Source organism: Panicum virgatum, chromosome 3K (assembly GCF_016808335.1).
Source record: "Panicum virgatum strain AP13 chromosome 3K, P.virgatum_v5, whole genome shotgun sequence".
In the NCBI taxonomy this organism is placed as follows: domain Eukaryota; kingdom Viridiplantae; phylum Streptophyta; class Magnoliopsida; order Poales; family Poaceae; genus Panicum; species Panicum virgatum.
The window spans coordinates 1,554,941-1,576,368 of NC_053138.1; the positions used below are offsets into that span (position 1 = coordinate 1,554,941).

Consider the following 21,428-nt stretch of genomic DNA (forward strand, 5'->3'; position numbering starts at 1 on the left):
GCAGGCCGACAGAGATGGATCGGCCTCCTCAAAAAAAAAAAAAAAAGACAGAGATGGATCGGACGGCGTACGCGTCCAATTATATAATTAATCTATATTTAACATTTTTATTTGGTATCCAAATATCTGCGATGGGATTAAAATTTTAGTCTCAAGGATCCAAATGACCTTTTATTTGGGAAGGGTGGAGTATAGGCAATGTTTTTTAAGAAAGAAAAGTGGTAAAGGTTGCAGTGTTGCATTATCCGCAAATGTTAGGATTCACACGTGTGACTGGCAGTCGTATCATCACATATGTCAATAACTAATTTCTTTTTGTTCTGAAATAATTTTTTTTATTGCTGGAACAATTGTTATCATTCAAGCAACAAAAGAATTGTTCTAGCAATAAAATACAAGTAGGTCAGTTTGTTGAGTTGGTTTTAGATCCAACATACAAAATCCTTTAAGGATAAAAGTGGTGTGATAGGTGGACTCAGGTCATGCGCAGGTGCAGTTATCCATCACTTCGAGGGATAAATCCGCAAACCATCATCACCCGAAAGTATATGGATTCCGGCGGTAGTTTTAGTCTTAGTAATTTTAGGACGGCCCATTTACGTAAATGTATGTCGCCTACTAAATAGAAAGGAATATATGCTAATAGGAGAAAATCTGTGCATGCATGCAAAAGTAAACAAAAGTGCTAATATCACTCACACACATGCAAATTTTGAATTAAAAAAAACTATAACCATTAAACTGAGCATCCAAATTAAATTTGAATACCACCATTATCTTTCTTATAATAAGATCTTTAAAACAAGACCACACTTGTCTATGTTTACATGATATTTTTTAAAATACTAAATACTTAATTTTTGAAAATTGGAAACAAACATTTATTTTAAAACCCCGAACAAATTTTATTTTCTGCAAATAAAAAATTAAATATAACGAACAAATAATAATATACAATGAACAATATATACACATAGTGAACATTGAATTCTATAGGGTAAATAATGAAAATTGAATGTCGCGAACAAACGGATCAACATTATGGAACACTTTAATCTACAAAGCGAACAAATAATTTGACATTGCGAACAAATTAGTTACACGTAGATAAAATAAAGATAAATACATCTATAATACAGTCAAATAGAAAAAACATATTAAAAGAGAGAAAAAAATAACGAAAGGAAAAAATGACAGAATGCAAGGAAAAAGTGGAAGAAAAAAAGAATGAAAAATAAAAAAAAGAGAAAAAACAAACGTGTAAGACGCTCCTTTTCTAAAGAATTAATTATGAATTTATGTTCATATAGAAAACAAAGAAGAATGATACAAATTAGAAAATAAAGGAACCATCTACTTAGGAATAGAAGAAAAAATAAGTAAATAAATAAGAGGAAAAAATAGTAACGATGGGAGAAAAGGAAACTAGTAACGGAAAAAAAAAGTAGAAAAGAGAAAAAAACGCGAAAGAGCAAGGTGTAGAAAAGAAAATAACACATCGATGCAATGCGAGCACACGAAGACAAAGAGACGCCGAAAATGATGAGAACATGCACGTTGCGTCCCATATGGTGGGCCTGGCAGCAGCCCATCAAGAGTAGCAGCAGCCTTGAACTGTAATAAATAAAAGAGAAAAACACGTGGCAACATGGGGAAACGATAATAAGCCGAATTTACATCACCAACCCACACCGGAACTCTTCAGCCGAATTTGCGGCTCGGCCGAGTCAAAAAAAAAAAAAGAATTTGCGGCTCGGCGGGCGGAACAGGCTGGCAGAGCCCAGAGACGGATCGGACGGCAACAGGAGGGGGCGGGCTGCAAAACTGAACCACCGCAATAATTTCTCCATCCCATCGCGTTCCCTCTTCGGCCGGGCAGTTTCTCCCTTCGCTTTCCAATCCATCCCCAAATTTGCTGGGGGCAGCTCCGCATCTCTCTGAGGTAAGAACTCGAGTCCCTCCGATCAGAGGCCCCTATTTTTCCCCGTTCCGATTCGCTTCTATTCTTGTGTTAGATGTGATTGTACTGTGGGGAGCGGGGGGAATTAGGGCGGGTGGGCGCTGTCAAAACTCTCCGCTTTTCCCCTAGATTCAGTTACTTGATTGCGAAACAATGAGGTGGACCGATTCAAGTTCCCCACTTACCCCTCTCCCGACGAACCATCATCCACAAGGGGCCAAGCCGCCAAGGTGGAGCACACTAGATATTCCTATTCATGTACTAGATGCCTGGATATATAGGAGACAGCCTGTATATATAGTATCTAATCAGAAAGTTATGGCACCGCACACACCAGATATTAGCCTTTTACTTTGTTCTTTCAGTACAAAGGGCTCTGTCCTGTTTTTTTATGAAACCACTAGATTCGGTCCAGCCTGATCTCTATAGAGCCATATGCAATTTGCTGGTGGATGCCATATATTCTTATCATTGACAAGGTTGATCTGACTGAGGAGCAATGATAGTTTAGACACTGTATATACCATGTTCATTGAGCTGTTGTCTTTGCTCATAAGGAATCTTTTTGTCCATAATGTGATTCAGTTACTAGTACATTTATCGGCAATGCATGAGTTTATTCATAACGCATAAAGTAAAACTATAAGACAATAAGTACCCGGTGGCAAGTTAAGTGTCTTTTATGTCAGGGCAAAGCTTGCAGCAGTATGAAAATTGTTTAATGAATAATGTCTTTAATTCAATATTCAGAGAGTACTTATCTCCATGGAATGACATTAGTCTTAATGTTTCGTCAATCTTAGCTATTTACTCGAGTTCAGGTTTTATTTTTAGATTCACACATCATGTACGTTGTTCTCTAATTCTTATTTTTTTTCCTGTTCCTTTTTCTTCCCTTCCATTCATTTAATGGAATTTTGATGCCTTGCGATTACACCAGTCTGCTCAATTATACCTCAGATAGCATCATCTTTGCCTATCCTCTTTAACATACTCTCGTTGACGGTGCTATCGTATTCTTGAAAACCTTCTGTACTTTCTCCATCTGAGCATACTGCTATATGTGCATTTATTCCTTAACAGTCACCTGCTTTGAGGTGCCATTTTCCATTTGGATACCCATGGCTAAATCCATTTTGAGAGTATTACATATCTTTTATTCTAGCTGTTTCTGTGATTTTTCTTCCTATCCATACATCATCACTTTGCTCCCCCAATATTGTTGGTTCCTGTGCTCTTTCCAAAGTTTCCTTGGAACTTTGAGCTTTGGAAGATGTCAAGGAGGACAGAAATTGCTGCTTCCACCAAATCCGTTGAATTGGTCAAACAAGAAGACCATTTGGAGTTTGATGATCCTGACGAGGAAGATGAAGAGGAAGAAGTTGAGTATGAAGAAATTGAGGAGGAGGTTGAGTATGAAGAGGTAGAAGAGGAGGAAGAGGAGGAGGAGGAGGAGGAAAAATCTGAAGTTGCGTGTGAAGGTGATGCTAAACATGATAGTAAAATGGTGGATGTTTATCAGAAGGATGAGGACGAAAAAGAGAAGCATGCTGAGCTTCTTGCTCTTCCTCCTCATGGATCCGAAGTGTACGTTGGGGGCATCTCCTCAGATATATCTTCTGAAGATCTAAAAAATCTATTTGAGTCGGTTGGAGAAGTCGTGGAGGTGACTACTGCCTACTTTCTGTGGGTTAGCTTCTGCATTTGTTTTCTACTGCAATTCAGAGTCCGTTTTTCCTGCAGGTGCGGATACGAGGAAAGGGGGATAACAAGCTGTATGCTTTTGTTAATTTCAGAGATAAAGAACTGGCTTTAAAGGCCATCCAAAAGTTGAACAATAAGGACCTAAAGGTTTGTTTTCACTTGAACTCAGAGTCAATCTTCGTGTTAGTCCACCAGTGATTAATTGCCATTGTTTATATTGATCTTTTACAAAAATATGGGTATATGTGTTAAAGCAAGTATTTGGTAGCACATATCTTCCCGAGATAGTAGTAGGAAACTAAGTCGAAAATTGTATTTTCATATACTTTACATTTAGTTTCGCGGATCAGTTTTGACATAGCAAAATACAAGGTTACATGGTTACTCTCGCATCTGCTTGGTATGTAAAAGAAAAAGTTTGCAGCAGTTGCACTGTTTAGTCTAGTTGAATTTAAAATACAAAACCTGGCGATCAGTTTGAGACATTGCAAATTACAAGGTTCTATGATTACAGGCTTGCTGTTTTTAAAAATGTTTGCAGCAATTCCACTGCCAAGTTTAAAATACAGAACCTTGTGACTAATTGCAAACCCCTGTATTCAGTCATACTTTTAGAAATCAGAATTGTGGATGGTGGTATGTTATGTTTCAGCAATATATATATATATATATATATATATATATATATATATATATATATATATATATATATATATATATATTGGGGGGGGGGAGGACCTTTCTAAATTTTTTTTGGCTCCATATAGACCTAGTTTTGCGCCCCAACGAACACATGCATACACACTATTATGTCCTGATTCCTTGTCACACTTGATTAGTCATACTTTCAGAAATCAGAATTGTGGATGGTGGTATGTTATCTTTTCAACAATAGTTTTTTGGGGGACCTTTCTTAAATATCTAATATCTTGGCTCCACGTTATACAGACCTGTTTGCAGCCCAAAGAACACATGAATGCACACTAGTACTTCCTGATTCCTTGTTACACCTGATTAACTTACATCTCATATATCTTGTATATATATGAAATAGACCTATTGTTATGGTTCTTGTACCAGGGAAAGAAGATAAAAGTTTCTTCCTCCCAGGCAAAGAACAGGCTATTTATTGGGAATGTACCCAAAGATTGGACACTGGATGATTTCAAAAATGCAGTGGAAGAAGTTGGTCCTGGGGTTTTAAAAGTTAATCTCCCGAAGGTATTGATGAAATACTTGGATAGTTCAATAACTTAAGTGTGCATCATTACAGCTGTTTTACACTGAATGTATCTTCGTCATAGGCACCGCGTTCAGATCGCCACAAGGGTTATGGCTTTATTGAATACTACAACCAGGCATGTGCAGAGTATGCTAGGCAGAAAATGTGTACCCCAGAATTCAAACTAGATACAAATGCTCCTACTGTCAACTGGGCAGATCCTAAAAATAGTGGCGAATCTGCTTCTACTGCGCAGGTTCTTTTGAGTTTTGAGCACCACAAGACAAAATGTTACTTTTATGTTTCCTTCTATAATGATGTTGTATATGGATGTAAATTTTTTGTCTTCAGGTTAAATCTCTATATGTCAAAAACCTACCCAAGACTGTTACTGAAAAGCAGCTGAAAAAGCTGTTCGAGCATCTTGGAGAAATTACAAAAGTTATTCTTCCACCTGCAAAAGCTGGTCATGAAAATCGGTATGGTTTTGTTCACTTTAAGGAACGGTACATGGCTATTAAGGCTTTGAAGAACACCGAGAGATATGAACTTGATGGTGAGTTTTCTTATCTAACATCCTTCTATGGCTAGTCAATTTCGCTTCATGTATCAACAAAATGCTCACAATTTGTTTTTATCCATCAGGCCAGCTGCTGGATTGTTCACTTGCAAAAGCTGATAAGAAGGATGATACTGTATCAGTACCTACTGCGAAAAAAGGTCCATTGCTGCCAAGTTATACCCCACTTGGATATGGACTGGCAGGGGCCAATCCACTTGGAAATGGACTGGCAGGTGCTTATAATCCACTTGGAAATGGACTGGCAGGTGCTTATAATCCACTAGGAAATGGACTGGCTGGTGTTTATAATCCATTTGGAAATGGATTGGCAAGTGCTTATGGTGTGCTTCCTGCTCGTGCTGCACAGGTACATGACATCATCCGTTATGCACTGGCCAATGCATGGATACATTACGTATGCCAGAGGTGACATCTTTCTAACTGTTGTGTATGCTTGTCATTCTTTGCACGTCTGCAGCCAATTTTGTATGCTCCAGGTGCTCCTTCAGCTTCAACAATGACCCCAATGGTTCTACCAGATGGCCGTCTTGTATATGTGTAAGTATTCGATCTATTCTAAGTATTCTTCTAGAAAAGTCTTGTCTGTGTATTAAATCACATGTATTATTTAATATTTGCAGCTCTTAAGTTTGACAGCAGACATAGACATGGAGTATTTTTATGAAACTAGTCTCTGTTGTAGAAGGAAGTTGTTTTGCTTTTCCAACACTTTCAATTGTCCAATAGTGTGGTGAAATGAGATCTTTATATCTTTCCATCACTTTTGCTTTTTTTTTTGTTCCATCTTACATCTTAAGAGCAGCCATTTGAACTGTTGCAGTCATATTTCCATTGTCCATTTATAGTTTCCTTTTTCTTTTGGCAGACCACAACCTGCAGGGCAGCAGACTGTGCATCTGGCTTTGCCTCCGGCGCAGCAAGGTGGTCGTCGTTATGGTGGCAGCGGCAGCGGTGGTGGCGGATCCAGCTCCGGTGGAAAGCGGCAGAGAGGAGATGACCGTGGTAGTAATAGCAACAACAGCCGCAGGGGCCGACACCATCCCTACTGATGTTTGCAAACGTTGCTGTTAGGTTATTAGCTCTTAGAAGTTAGAAGAACCTAGCACGAAGAAAGAATACCTTGCTGGCTACCAGTTAATGCTGGAAACTGTGCTTTCTAGGGGTTTTTATTTTTGTCGGTCTGCTTCAAACTGCCGTTGAGCTCATAATACTGCAAACCGCAGATGTAGCTTTGATGCAGCTGTAGTTCTGTGTTCTGTTTCTTCATCCAGCTTCAGGAATAGTTGCTGTGGTCTACATTTGCGTCTCTGATCAGTCTCGGCACGTTTAGCGTGAGGAATTAAATGATGACCGATAGTGATCTTATAAAAAGTTGCAATTTAACCTGTTACTTTTTGCCATGTGGAAACGGAATGTGTGTCCGATGAGATGTGTTCGCTAAGAGGGGCAACTACCAAGCAGGCAGCAAGAGTTGCTGGCAGAAGTGAATGAATTGGTGATCAACTAGCACCAACCAACTCAGCAGCAAGTGAAGTCGAGATCGGTAAGAGTGATCACGGAACAAGTCTGAACTTTGAACTGAATGAAGCATCGGTGTTTTTCCGGCGTGGTGCGAGCAGCCCCTGCGTTTCCCCTCGCTGCATCACAAGACACAAGCCATGCCCGTCCGTGTGGGTCTCTGGGAGAATGGAGAGGCCGCCGTTCTTCAAGCGAGACTGTCAACAGCCGTGGAGTTCTCCGGCTTGCCGGCTCCTGCACTGCAGTGGAACACAAGGCAGAGAGCGCCGCCGCCGTAGTCACTGTCACGGACGGCGGAACTGGGAATCGGCGATGGACGCCGGAGTGCCGGACACTTTCTCTCCGATCGACCTGAGTCGAGCCACGACTTGACGTTTCTGAACCCATTGGCAATGGCAAGTGAGTGGGAACCGCATCGCATGCGGCGGCACTGACAGTGACGGAGATGAGGAGGCGGGTCCTCTCCTCCCTGGATGCGCGAACCGAACCGAGGGGCCTTGAGTCCTGCAGGCGACGCCACAGGCACTGGTGCTTGCTCTTCCATGAGGAACAGAGGCCGCGGAAGCCTCCATGGCGCTGGTTCTCGAGGGCTCGCCGGCCGCCGGCCGCCGGCGATCGGAGGGGAAGGTCCACGTCGCCTTGGCAACCAGGCAACCAGCAAGACTGTGTGGTTAATTGGGTTACCGCTCCATCTGGCCACAAACTCTGGATCCAACAACTAAGAGCATCTCCAAAAATTCCCCATCTCTCTTTTCCATTCTTATTTTTTGGAAAAAAAACTCTCTCTAATATTTTCCCATCCTAATTTTTCATCTACTAATAATCGGTAAATTGGCCTCCCTTGTGCGTAAATATACGCACACCTCCGTCGCTCCCGATCAGATTCCCCGCGACTTTCGTCGCGCCTCTTCTCGTCGCTTCCTGAACGCAGTGGCGACAACCTGCGCGATCCGCGTGAACGGGCTGCTGCCGGGCTTGAGCAGCACTTAGATCGAGTACCTGACCAGGAACAACACGGTGGAGATGAGCATGCCAATGGCCGGGATCCCGAAGCCCCAGCTCCATCCTACGTTCTCCTGATGTACAGCACCACCGTGAAGGCCAGTAGCATGGCGAGACCCATGGTGAAGATGTAGAGGTCCTCCGCCGTAGGAGAATCTCCTTGGCAATCTCCTTGGCCCAGTGACGCCCGGTGCCTTGCTCGAGCACAGCGAGTTCCACGGCTTCACCATGGAACCAGACCGCTTTGACACAAATTATGCCGCCGTCACTTCTTCCTGCACCGATTCCGGCCACTACGGTGCATCACCGACGCAATTAAGAGATAAAACAAAACCCCCTCATTGTCCTCTTTCTTTTTCCCCAAATTTCAAGTCCTCTCATACCCTAAATCACCGGCAATCTGACTCGCAAGAAGCTTTGTCTGCCATCCATGAAAGTTTGCCGAGGAATTGATCTTGTGAGGACTCAACTTTTCATTTTTAGGAGTAAAAATGGGGAACTCTTGGAGATGGACTATTTTTTTACCTCCCTATACATATTTGGGGAGTTGAGAAACAATAATATTTGGGGAGAAAAAAATTGGGAACTGTTGGAGATGCTCTAAGAGTCCCCCGTATCACCATAATAATTTTTTTTCAAAACGCCCCTAATTTGGTTCATGTCTAATAATCGTGGTCCAACATTTTGCATAAACCCCCCTAAGTTTTTTGTAATGTTTAATAGCAACCCAATTTTATGAAATTTAGTCCTGGTTCTTGCTTCGATGGCCATGGATTCCCTCCCCGCCCACCAACGTCGGTGGCGCCTTTGCCTTTACTAGAGACATGGAGATACCGGCAAGCTGCGCCTGGCGGTGAACAAGGGTCTCCTGCCGCTCTTGCCTCACCTCGTGGGCTTCCCCGTCCTCCTCATACTTTCCTCCATGCTACTCATGACGCATCCAACGCTGCGTTTCAGGCCGTCGTCTCGAGAGTTTGGAGTCAAGGCAACTGGCTGCGAAGGACACTCGTCTTGTCATAGCCACTGCTCCACTCCACACCCCATTGTAAAAGAAGATGCTTTCATGGTTGTATCGCAAATAAACTTTGCTATCGTGTTGTGTACAACATTGGACAAATTTTGTTCTTTGCTTGCAGCTAACCAAATTAAGGAGAACTCGTAGTAGTCCAGTTGGTTGCAACCCTGGTAGAGTGCGGGGTGGACTGGCGAGGGTTCAAACCCAGGTCCTCGCGCCACGGGGTGGCAGGAGACTATCTACCCTCGAGCCTCTATTATAAGAGTTAACCAAATTAATAGGGCTAAAATGGATGCTGCATTTCAGCATTTTGTATGGAAAATGTAAAGACAATAAGCTTTTGAAAATAAAGTCTTGATTGTTCAAGCTTCAATCGGGAATAGAGATGCTGAAGGGAGAGTAGCACCTAGTAGCCTATGTGCTAAAGGGAGATGCTAAACGAGTTTCAAATTATTTTTTTTTAAAAAAAGATCTTCACACGCCTATGTGCTCTAGCGACACAGATACCAAAGGAGACTAGCACCTAGTGGCCTTATGGTGTAGTGTGGCAATTAAGCATAAGACGGGATGAGATAAACAACCATCTTAGGTGGGTACTAAAAATATGCTTGTACGCATCAATCTTTAATTCAATCTTATTTTGTTATTTATGCTCACATTGAAGACCACGTGCCCGGATCCTCGAATACAAAAGTGATCAGCACTGGTGAAACATTTATATTACATTTTTCATAAGCTGGAAGGTATGATCTCTACATGGGTATTATCTTTGTGCGATACCTTAAAAATTCAACTCATTGTGCGATACCGTAAACGCACTTGTGCAACTATTTATGAAGCATTAGAAATAGAATATGCAAAATCTAATGACAAATCAAAAGATATGAGACACATCTATATTTGTCGAAAGAAGAGCCTGTAGCTCCTACATGGGCATAAAAGGAGCTTAGAGGTAGTCATGAACTGGATTTGGATAACCAAAATTGAAAAATTGCCTTACAAAACTTCTCTACATTTTCTAACCGGTACAACGAACAAAGCACAAAAACTTTACTAAAAAACTCTTATATAAGTGCCTAGGACACCATAATAAACAAGTTAAAATGTATCTTAAGCTGACATTTATATTCTTCCTACTTTGTACATATATGTGCTACTTACAATTTATAGTTGTACTGATGCTTTTTACCATTACTTAAAAAACCTTTTGTATATACATTTTTAAATAGTATTTCTTTAAGTTGTCTTCTAAATTTATTTTCTTTCTTTCCTAACATAAAGTGAAGTTGGGTGTATTGTTTTAGTCTTCGTCACTTTCTTCTTGACATTTTTCATGGGGCTTTTACTAAGTTTATGTGATGTCAACTTTGCATTATCTTCTTAAGCAAACAAATCATGTGAGAAAACATCAAAATAATAAGGAGGGAATAAAAATGTGGTTGAATTTTAGATAACTGATAACCTCACTCTTTCTTATACCCCTCGCTCTCATTTACCATGCTAATAATTGAATGTCATGGCAAGGGAGGCCTCTAGTTATAGGCCATAGGGGATCATGAGATTGATACAAGTGTACCTCTTTCTAGAGATTTCCTAGATATTACAATATTTTCTTTATTACCAATCTTAGAGCACTCTATGAAATATCTCTCATTCATGTATGGTAGAGAAGTCTCTACAAGGTTGCCTTGCTTTCTTTAAACATGCATGGAGTGAGAGCAATAGACTTGCTCCTATTCTTTATATGTCTCCTACCAAGCCTTGTAAATTTAATAAGCATGTAAGACATAACCAGGATAAATTTATCAAATCATGGCAAGAAGGTCTTTAGTCCCCATCATTCTTAGTGCAAAGCATAGGATCAAATTTGTCATTCTTCTCAACTAGATTCTTGTCTTAAGTTGTGGTGTAGGGGGAAACCACGAGATATTTACTAATCTATATAAAAAATGTGAATTTCAATGTATTAACGAAATGTCTATCTTGTTCAGCTTGTTGCCTATCATGAAAGTGGGCATGATATTGTTGCAATGCACACCCCAGGTGCTCATCTCATAGATAGGGGTCAATATACTTCCTCAAGGTTCTTCTCTTAAGATGGTCACACAAGTTGTTTCATGGGGTGATGCTTCCATTTCTATGGAATAATTATTGGCACGTCTTGATGTGTGCCTTAGTGGGAGAGTTGCAGAAGAGCTCATTTTTGGTCAAGAAATGTGACGTGTGGCGCTGAAAATGACCTTGTCACTGCACAAGAACTTGCTCAAAACATGGTGAATATTTTGTCAATATATAGGTAGGTATTAATTATTGGATGTATTGAGTGTTTTGACTGAATGGTGACTTTGTAGGTATCGAACTATTGTACAAGTGATACTGCCGATCTGATGAATGTGGAAAAATCTACAAGTGCAGGGGAGACTCAGGCAAAGAAAAATAACCTCTTTATGTCATAATGTCCTAGACAGTTACGAAAGAGCTAGGTCCATATGTTGTTTTGATAACGTGGGCTAACAAGAGGTGAACAAAGTACTAGAAGAATCTTATGAGCGAGTGAAACTCTTTCTCAAGAAGGTATGTCCCGTGTTGTAGCTCATACTTGTTGATAGGCTGTTTGACATGGGGAAAACTAGCTTTTTACTGATGAAAGCTGTTACCTGCAGCTCAAGATGCAAATGGGTCGCGTTTGGGTCAACTAGTGACCGACCCAGTCAACCCATTAGCATTTATTTTGGGTTTTGGGTTAGTCTGACCCATTATAATATTTACACTAGTGACCCAGTGGATTAACCCAAAACAAATACAAAAAAAATATCATTCACTGCTCATGGCCATTGCAAATTATTCTTTATTAATTAGCATCAACCAGCGCAAATCATGCACCAATCCATCACTTTTGTCATTATTATTGAATCATGATGAGTGCATCGGGTCTTCCCCCGGTGGTTCGCCACAACGAGCTCGGTCTCGCTGGGCGTCCTGCTGCTGTCGGCGCCGGTGAAGGTGCCAGCCCTATACGGGCTTCCCCCTGACCTGCCTCGTCCATGCCGTGATGTGCCAGTGAGTCACGGCAGTGAGCGCGATAGACTTCCACACGCCGCCCTAGATGCTAGTGGGGAAGAAGAACCCGGCAAGCTTCCCCGCCAGTGCCTGCTCCTACCGCAGCCCGCCCGTAGAGTTCAGCAACGTGTTCATCTGTGCTGCCATCAGCCCCCGCTCGCCGTGCTCCGTTCCTTCGACCAGCTCACCGCCGCCGCGCCACGGCTGCCGCCGCATCCGCCGGTCATCCGGCACCCAGGGCCGAGGTCACCTAGCGCCGCATCCTCCGCGGCCGCCGCCGCATCCACCTGGTGCGTCGCAGGCGGGAGCCCATGAGATTCACAAGCTCCGGGGCAAGCCACGGCGTGCAGGGGAGGGGCGGCACGGGGACAAGAGGCGGTGCGCAGATGAAGGAGTGAGGGGTGGCGTCGAGATGAGCTGGGTTGCGTCGGATGGGGTAAGCGGGGATGGATGACATTGGGTTACCCAAAGACCTAGGCCTATTAGCAACAATTGACACCAAATTTTTATGGGCCGGCCCAATGGGTTATTACACCAAGCTTTGAGTTTTGGGTATCGGGTCGTTGGGTCGACCCAATAAAATTTGCATCCTGACCTGCAGCAAGAGAAGGAGTTGGAAGCAGTTGCCAATGGCCTCCTGGAGGAGAAGACACTTTCTGCAGATATGGTTATGAAGATTGCTCATCAGCATCAGCCCCACCAAGACGCTTGATCAATTGTGATGTTGCTGGGGTGCATCCTTCATTCTCCCTCTACAGACTGGGTGCATTGCCATTTTCTTGGCGGATAGAGAGTTGGGTAGAAGATAGATGGGTGCTGCAAAGTATGCTTGGTTCTGGCCTGGAGATGATCACTGTCCCTTGTGTGAATTTTCCTGTGCCGTCCATTTATCAAAGAGGCTTTGGTCAGACTTGAAGAAGCCCTTGGTGTTTTTGATATGAGCTAAGAAAGAAACAAGAGAACTAAGTGCATGGAGCTTCAGATGCTAAGACAATGATTTGGGATCATCCGCCATGCAAGACCCTACCAGGCACTTTGTTATTTTTGACGCACGCATGCACGCAGCATTGTCTGAGCATGAAGCTTAGGCTGCTAAGACGATGTTGTGTAATCAGTGCACCATGCTCCATGCATGACCTTCCTGGTCCGTATTTGACCAGCAAGGATGCTTCATTCGAATGTTGTCCGGCATTAGAACTGAATGTTATCTCTCTATACAGCGAGTAGATAATGATATGAGTAACTCTGCAAAGAGGAATGCAAGAACTTTGGCTCTGCGCAGGCGCAGCTCATGGGAGCAAAGTGACAGCTAGCAGGGGAGCCTGCGCCTGGGGCAACACAGAAAATTGTTACCAAGCGTAACGTTTCCTCCAATACACCTGTTACAAGAATTGCCAAGATATAGATTGGTAACACATCTCAAACACTTGCAACAACACCACTATTCTTTTAGCTTTGGGAATTCATTCAATCGCCACATTATATATGCACACATGAATCCACGAGCCCTGAGGGTACAAGAGATGTGCAATTTATGAATGCATACAAATCAGAACTCAAAACATAATGCATTAAAATCACGGTGAAATAATCAGAACTCAAAACATAACGCAGAACATGCACTGAACATAGCTGATTGGAATATTTGAGCGACAGTGGCTACAAAAGTCATATATCAAACTCCTGCCATTTGTGTAAAGTCATACATGCACCGAACATAGCTGATTACAGTATCTGAGCCACACATGGCTACAAAAGTCATACATCAAACTCCTCCCATTTGTGATAAAGGGCTTACAAAAGGAAATTCAACAATCCACCACAAGTTGCTTTTACTTTCCTGTATTCAAAATGGCCAATTTCAGCAATCCACCACTGGAAGCTTTCTCCCCTTGTTTCAACACATCTCTTTTCAGGCATGGTCTCGTGATGGTCTGAATTCCAGTTTCTTTGGAGAAAAGAACACCCTTACATAAAACGGAATGGAGTTGTCATCAGGGTAGCTTATAGCTCCAAGCTCTCCATCCTTAAACGTCCACTCCAGAACTGAATTCTCCCATTCCAAGCGAACACTCAAATTTGCTTTTGCCATCACCGCAACAATATGTGTGAATAGCTCGCCCTTCTTGGCACAATTGCCCTCAAAAATCACAATCTCTTTATCAAAACAGCTGCTGGAAGCAAAGAATCTCACATGATGAGGACTGTCAACAGCTGTGAACACCTGAATAACTACTTCAACACCCACTGCAAGGAACATGTAGTCCATATCCAAGATGCAATCTTCACTGCGAATCCGTCCTGTGAGCGTCTTTTTGAGATAAGAACCGGAGTCAATCTCAACATACATAGAAAGTAATTGTTCATCAGTTGATCCATCTCCTTCCTTTTTCACCTAAAGATCAACTTCCAACAATGCACGATCCACTACATACATTCCTCGGCAAGGGCTACGAAGAGGCAGGGCTAGGGAATCCTACAATTTAACAACTTGTTAGAACTCAAAGGGCTTAACCCATACTAAAACACGCATGAGTGACAACAGAATAACACAAGATGTGAATGCTTATGTACAAATGAATTATTGGGTGATACTTTATCAATAAGATGCCCACCTTTGCAAATTTTTCTTAGTACAATTATATAATTTTTAGTGGATCTATAGCATGTTAGGGTGGTCACAGAATGAAAACAAAAAATGTAACCATGCTGAAATTATTGCAACATGAATTGCAATGATAGTCAGGATCCAATGATTGTTTTGTCAATCAAAAGTAACATGGAAGTGAAGCAGTGAACAAAATTATTCTGAAATGCTACAGATAAATGAACCGTACAAAGTTCAAGGACTAAATGTAACCGTACATAACTCCTGATGTATCCAAACAAAAAAAAAGAAGCTAATTTGTTGTATCTCATACTTCAAATCATCATGTTAAGAAAACATTTAGAGCATATTTGGTTGAGAGAGACATTGTTTTCTTGTCAAAGTTGATCAAATCTAACACACTTCCAAAGTTGATCAAGAATATGGGTTAAGGTGCTCAGAAGGTGTGGCAAGGGACAACCGTGCATGAACCAAAAAATGGCAAGTGTACCTTGTTTAATCTGAATTTAGCAATGAACGAACCATACTAACTTTGCTAAAACTAACCTTAGGCAAGTGTTTGTGCCAGCAAAATTTAGAGGTTGTTTCGGTCACACCTTAACTTAGGCATGCACTGTTTCTTATACATGCGTTAGATTCATGACATAATTGTGGCTAGTTACAGTTTGTTGACACCATAGCTCACATTTTGTACACTCAGTTTTTTTTTTGGCTAACTTTATATAGTCGTGGCTTCAAACTTTATTAGGTTTAGGCTTTTAAGACATGTTGCATGCCTAAGCTCAGCATGGTAAGGATTAGACAAAATATTCCCCAAGGTTAATAGAGGGAAACAAACCATACCTGATGAATCATGACAGGATTGTCTCTCGAACGGTTAAAGACATAATTCCTCAACGGCTCCATGAGCCTCGCCTTCCCAAACTCCTCTCTCACCTCCCTGCCAAAACCAACGTCTGATCACACGCCTATTATCCTCAAAATCTCCACTGCCATCCCAAAACCCAACCTCTTTCGCTTCGAAAATGCCTGGTTAAAACATACCGACTTCCTCCCTTCTGTGTTGCCGGCTTGGGACGGCCAGTTCAATCACGATGCGGCTGGAGGTCTGGTCGGTGCTCTGAAGGCCGTTCGCTGCGCGTCGAAGGTTTGGGCACGGGGTAAGCGTGCGACTCCCACCCTCCACTCCAATTGCAAATTTGTCATTTATATGCTCGATGTGTTCGAAGAAACAAGAACTCTTTCTGCAGGAGAGCAGTTGCTGCGGAAAGAATGTCAGAACAGGCTCTCCCTCTCCATCAGAGAGCGTGCAGCGTATTGGAAACAAAGAGGCAAAGTCAGGGCGATCAGAGAAGGTGATTCCAACACCAACTTCTTCCATGCCCACGCTACTCAGCGGTTGCGCCGTAATCAAATCAGAGCCATTGAGATTGACGGAGCGATCGTCACTAGTCATGTAGCAAAAACTGTGGCGCTCACCTCCCATCTCAGCAACCTCCTCGGAGTGCGCCATCAAACTGTTTGGGATTTTGATGTGCAAGCCCTGTACGCCGGTACGCCAAAAGTGAACAACGATCCCCTGGTTGCACCTTTTACAGATCTGGAAGCTCAAACTGCAGTCAAATCCATGAACCGCACGAGCTCGCCCGGCCCGGACGGCTTTGGCCCCAGTTTCTACACTGCAGCGTGGAGCACGGTGGCGCCCAGAGTTCAGCGCTTCGCAACGTCATTCCAGGCCCGAGATGCTGATCTGGAGCGAATCAACCGTTCATACATTGTGATGCTGCCCAAACACGCTACAGCTCTGCGCCCAGGTGACTACCGCCCCATTTGCCTGCAAAACTGCTCTTTGAAAATTGTGGCAAAGATGCTAACCTCACGACTGCAACAAGAGCTGCCAAAGCTGATCGACATTGACCAGACCGGGTTCCTCCGTGGCCATTCAATTGCTGAAAACTTCATCTACGCAATGGAGTTGGTTCAATGCTTCCACCAACGTAAGATCCCAACCCTTGTCCTCAAATTAGATTTTGCCAAAGCTTTCGATTCAGTGGATTGGGACAGCCTTGTTTGTATCCTGCAAGCAAGAGGATTCTCAGAACTTTGGTGCTCATGGATAATGGATCTCCTCACCACCTCCAAATCCGCAGTGTTGGTGAACAGTGTTCCTGGCCCCTGGTTCAGCTGTAAGCGGGGGCTACGGCAAGGAGACCCACTGTCGCCATACCTGTTCCTCATAGTTGCCGATGTTCTCCAACAGCTGATCAAGCATTCCGGCGGTGTAAGGCACCCGATTGACACAAACCTTGCCTGCCCCATTCTCCAGTTTGCCGATGATACCCTGTTGCTCCTCCCAGCAAACCGACTGGACCTTGAGAATCTGAAACACCTGCTGGACATGTTCTCCCTGGCAACAGGACTGGGCATCAACTATCACAAGTCGTAGGTCAAAACAAAAATATTTCCCCAAACAGAGGGATCTGTGGAGGAAAACGCAACAGAGCAGGGAAATCAACAAACCTAGACCTTGAATCGAACGGATCCATTAACCCCAAAATATAATCAAGCGATCTATCCGGCTAGCCCACGCACCTGATCAACCAAATCGAAGAAACAACCGTGAGATCGGAAACAACTACGCCTTACCCATCACGACGACATGAGGAGGGGAAATCCTCCGCCTACCGAACACCGATTCTATTCTGGGAAGAGGAGAGCGGCGGGTAGGGTGTCTTTATAGGGGAACGAAGACGTGTACGGAGTCGGTTCTCCGGTTCTCCGACGGAGTCGGTTCTGCGTTTGCGGAGCCGTGTACGGAAACGAAAGACGCGAGGACCATCGTCGACCAAAATCGGCGGTCTGCTGGCAACTGGGCCCGGGGGGCTGTAACCACCACCTCAATCTAGTGGGCCCATTCTTATCCCATCACAGCTTAAAAGGCCCCGTTTGGTTCTCCCTAGGGCAACTTGCGCTATGAGGGAATTTTATATGTATGGAGTACTAAACAAAGTTTATTTACAAATTTTTTTCACGGATAGATGCAACATTTTGTGACGAATCTAATAACGATAATTAATCCATGATTGGCTACGGTAACTATCCTCTAATCGTGCGGTCAAAGGCCTCATTAGATTTGTCTCGCGAAGTAGCGCAAGGTTCTCAAGGTGATTTTGTAATTAGATTGTATTAATACTCGTAATTAACACAAACCAAACCAAACAGTGCCAAAAATAGCTGGTGTGCTGTCTGCTGAAGAATCACGATCGCTTGGTCGCAATCCGACGTACTGTCTGCTGAAGAATCACGCTTACAGATTGTGGTGGTGCTCGTACTTACCCCCAGAAAAGAAGCTGAATCATTGCATTGCATCGATTCTTTTTTAGAATTCTTTCTGTCAGACTCCAAAACGTCCCCGTCGAACTAACGAAGTCACAATCTTCATGCAATTCAACGATTCACTTCATAAACGAATATGACAAGTACACCTTGGAAAAGGATGTCTCTTCATGGACATGTACATAATAAGAACCTGTTGGCTATGTACAAGTTCCACAGGAATTTATGGGGCAAATTTAAAATGAGAGAATTGAATTCTCTCGGGATATGGATGTCGGGATTCCACATATTCTCAACAGGATTTAGGCCGGTGGAGCTCGGACCTGATCATCGACATGAATGGGCAGGAACTGCGCCCGTTCCCGCCTCGGCACAACAAAAATGTGAACTCTTGACTCAGCAAGAAACGATAGTTTATAAATGTTCAAATGAGGATATGGTCAATGATTTTTTGCAAATGCCACTTCTAAAGTCTTCAGCCAATTCACATACTGGGAGCGCTCCTTCTGAAGCAAGTGATGGAGAATTGAGCCTGCCAGCTTGGAGTTGACGCCCCTTGCCGCTAGAAATTCTCGCAATGCAGCTTTTAGCCCAGGATCCAAATCTCTGAACACAGAATGGCAAACACTGTCATGGAGTGCTAGTGATTTTGAACAAACCAAACCTTGTCTTAAGCTGAAGAGGTTTCTTGACGTTCACAAAAATTGATATATGCTCTTTGGTGGATCGACATGATAATAGAACACTTTGTTTTTTTTAACAAAGAATCAATGAAGTAATGCTGCAATCAATTATCATAAAACTGGCCGTGAATTAGTGGCACAAAGAATAAGGGAGATATCTCCGCAAATTCACATTATGCTTTATTTAAAAAGCATAAATTATTTGCTATGTCAACTTATATTTCAGCTTGCATAAGAACAAGCACTCAGCTTGCATAAGAACAAGCACTGTTGCACTATAGCATTAAAGAATAACATGTTTATTGACTACTCCTGTACTGATTGAAAGAATATCCCAGCTGGACTCTTTTCTTGTGCATTGCCTTACTTGGGCTGTGTTTAGATCCCTCGAAAACGGGTAGAAAAAGTCACATCGGACACTGTAGCACGCTGTAGCACATTTCGTTTGTTTGTGGTAAATATTGTCCTACTATGACCTAACTAGGCTCAAAAGATTCGTCTCGCAACGTACATCAAAACTATGCAATTAGTTTTTTTAGTTACCTACATTTAGTACTCCATGCATGGATCATTTGCTATATTTAATGTTTCGATGTGATTTCGATGTGATGGAAAGTTTGGAGTTTTTGTGGGATCTAAACACACCCTTGGTTGGTTTTTGAGTGTTCTCCACTCAATAAAAATCAAAGATTGCATATATAGTACTATAATGAAGGTGAGTGATGATGGTACAGCATTTCATTATCATTCAAAAGACTTGAAGTATTAACCATCATCTTAACCAAGTTTTCAGGTTAAAATCAAATGTAGATAGCACACTAGCTAGTGAATGTAATCTATCCCAATAACCCTAGCTGACATAAGGAGCATGCATGGAAAATCCAGGACAATCAGATTCCCTACATCCAGCTGCCTTGCTAGGTGCAAGCCCATTTTAAGTTACTACAGTTTAACATCTTGAAAGAAATTGCCAAGATCGTGAGATCCCAAATTAGGATAAAAAGGAACATCCAGAATAACTTGACATATCTCGTAAAAAAAAACTACTTTGATTCAGAACCAGGTAATGCCTAGTTGCACTCCCATGAGTCTAATCTTGGGGTCCTGATAGGTTTATATTTCTGTAGAGATTTGTATTTCGTTTAATATATCATTCAAGTATCATGATTTTCATTTTCAATTAACAGACCTCTCTCAGATCATGAACCTTAAATTGAAGAGGTAGACATGGAAATCACAAGCATAAACAGGAATTTCAGGATTAATGGACCATACAAAATTTACAAATTTGGCATGCATTCAGTTAGTCTTGCCGACACAACCTTACTGGCCAGGTTCAATTTTGTGAGAAGTTGTAACATGAGTTTCAGTGACACTCGTAAACCAAAAGGATAGTTCCAATCAATATCATCCTACAGCTCCACCTGAATGTGCCAAAGAAATACTCATTTTTCTACAAAGTTTTCTATGCAGAATCCCAATTTACTAGTTCAGTTCACTCATTCCATATAGAACAGTATCCAAAGCATAACCGTGAAAGTGAAACGGAATAAGCAATACCTGAACTCCGGCCCTTCATACTTGCCTTCCGCAGCATCACCAGGAATTGGGTGGTACCGAACAGCGTCAATAGCATAGTCAGCGTCGCCGCCGTCCTCCCCAACCCAGAACGTACGGCAGTCGAAGTGCAGCACCGGAGCCGCGCCAGGCTTACTGACGAACACCTTCATGAGCGCGGCCCTGGGCAGCGGCGCTTGGTCCGCGAACTGCAGCGGCGCGAGCAGCGCCGACACGAGGACCTCGTCGGAATCGCCCCGGCGGCGCAGGAGCACGTCCTGCGCGCGCGGGGCATCCGATACGGTGACAAAGTCAGGGGCGTCCTGCGAATGTGGGGAAGAGAGAGAGAGAGTTGGGGTTACTGGGTCGCCGAGCAAGCGGAGCATCAGGTGGTGTGTTACCTTACCTGGGAATGGAAGGGAGGGGTATCGGACGGGGCGGAGGAGGCGAGCTCGTGTGAGAGCTCGGTGCGGAGGGCGGCCAGGACGCCGCCGTCGCTAGCGCCACGGCGGAGGGCGGCGGAGGTTCTCAGCCGCCGCAGGAACATCGCGCCCGGGGTGCGATGCGGTTGCCCGGTGAGACCATTTGGGAAGAAGCACCCCGGCCCAACGAGATTATTGATCGGCCCATGGGCTTTTCCGTTCGAACTAATAAACATCTAGAGAACATCGTCCTCTCAAAAAAAAAAAATCTAGAGAACATCGAATATGCTAGTAAAGTAGTACTTCCTCCGTCCAAAAAAATTATAAATCTCGCTTCTCAGGAGTCAAACAATTAATATTTATGTTATAATATAAGTATCTTTAGATTAATTATGTAATATATTTTTATACTACATTTATTCGAAGATACAAATGTTAGTAATTTTTTTATATAAATTTTGTTAAAATTGAAGTTGTTTGACTTCTCAGAAAATAAGATTTACATTCTTTTTACAACGGAGGGAGTAAACAAGATACTCCCTGGGTCTGGTTATGGTTAGGCCAGCAAGCATCTTCCAGTTCCTGCGATTTTATCCGTGGGCCACTTGTGGCGAAGTGCTTTTACTATGTACTACTGTAGTACTGTACTGCACTTGAAGTGGCACTGTTTTTGTGCAGTAGGCATCATCAATCAATTCTAGAATAGAGTGCTACATAGCCGAATTTTTCTAATAATCCAGTGTGGCAATTGCAATAGG

At 42.9% G+C, this 21,428-nt stretch overlaps 2 protein-coding genes and 1 long non-coding RNA gene across 7 annotated transcripts; 1 reads left to right on the plus strand and 2 right to left on the minus strand.

Moving 5' to 3' along the window:
• The first annotated feature begins 1,716 nt into the window (after positions 1-1,716).
• On the plus strand, positions 1,717-6,767 carry LOC120696651 (heterogeneous nuclear ribonucleoprotein Q-like). Of its 5 annotated transcripts, none has more exons than XM_039979626.1 (10): positions 1,764-1,942; positions 2,901-3,626; positions 3,704-3,811; positions 4,745-4,885; positions 4,969-5,142; positions 5,238-5,442; positions 5,532-5,606; positions 5,715-5,815; positions 5,927-6,006; positions 6,335-6,767. In XM_039979626.1, exons 2-10 carry the CDS (start codon positions 3,234-3,236, stop codon positions 6,516-6,518), a joined length of 1,461 nt encoding a protein of 486 aa, XP_039835560.1. In that variant the 5' UTR covers positions 1,764-1,942; positions 2,901-3,233; the 3' UTR covers positions 6,519-6,767. The 5 variants fall into 5 exon arrangements, with proteins under 5 accessions (XP_039835556.1, XP_039835560.1, XP_039835558.1 ...); XM_039979624.1 differs by having other exon boundaries at positions 1,765-1,942; positions 3,207-3,626; positions 5,682-5,815; XM_039979625.1 differs by having other exon boundaries at positions 1,766-1,942; positions 3,207-3,626.
• Positions 6,768-13,670: 6,903 nt separating this feature from the next.
• LOC120696654 lies at positions 13,671-17,551 on the minus strand. The gene is made up of 2 exons (XR_005684261.1): positions 15,516-17,551; positions 13,671-14,540 (listed from the first exon to the last, which is right to left on the minus strand). It is a non-coding gene; the product is annotated as an uncharacterized LOC120696654 (long non-coding RNA).
• Positions 17,552-18,109: 558 nt separating this feature from the next.
• LOC120696655 (mitochondrial acidic protein mam33-like) lies at positions 18,110-20,845 on the minus strand. The gene is made up of 3 exons (XM_039979628.1): positions 20,655-20,845; positions 20,252-20,571; positions 18,110-18,614 (listed from the first exon to the last, which is right to left on the minus strand). The coding sequence occupies exons 1-3, from the start codon at positions 20,793-20,795 to the stop codon at positions 18,449-18,451; spliced, it is 627 nt and encodes a 208-aa protein (XP_039835562.1). The 5' UTR covers positions 20,796-20,845; the 3' UTR covers positions 18,110-18,448.
• Between the last annotated feature and the right edge of the window lie 583 nt (positions 20,846-21,428).

Excerpts from the sequence above, each read along its gene's own strand:
- LOC120696651 (XM_039979622.1), top strand. The coding sequence starts at position 3,234 with ATGTCAAGGAGGACAGAAATTGCTGCTTCCACCAAATCCGTTGAATTG. Across the intron at positions 4,886-4,968 it reads TAAAAGTTAATCTCCCGAAG|GCACCGCGTTCAGATCGCCA; the intron begins GTATTGATGAAA and ends TCTTCGTCATAG. Across the intron at positions 5,816-5,926 it reads TTCCTGCTCGTGCTGCACAG|CCAATTTTGTATGCTCCAGG; the intron begins GTACATGACATC and ends GCACGTCTGCAG.
- LOC120696655 (XM_039979628.1), bottom strand. The coding sequence starts at position 20,795 with ATGTTCCTGCGGCGGCTGAGAACCTCCGCCGCCCTCCGCCGTGGCGCT. Across the intron at positions 20,572-20,654 it reads CCCCTCCCTTCCATTCCCAG|GACGCCCCTGACTTTGTCAC; the intron begins GTAAGGTAACAC and ends CCACATTCGCAG. Across the intron at positions 18,615-20,251 it reads TATGAAGGGCCGGAGTTCAG|AGATTTGGATCCTGGGCTAA; the intron begins GTATTGCTTATT and ends TTCTGTGTTCAG.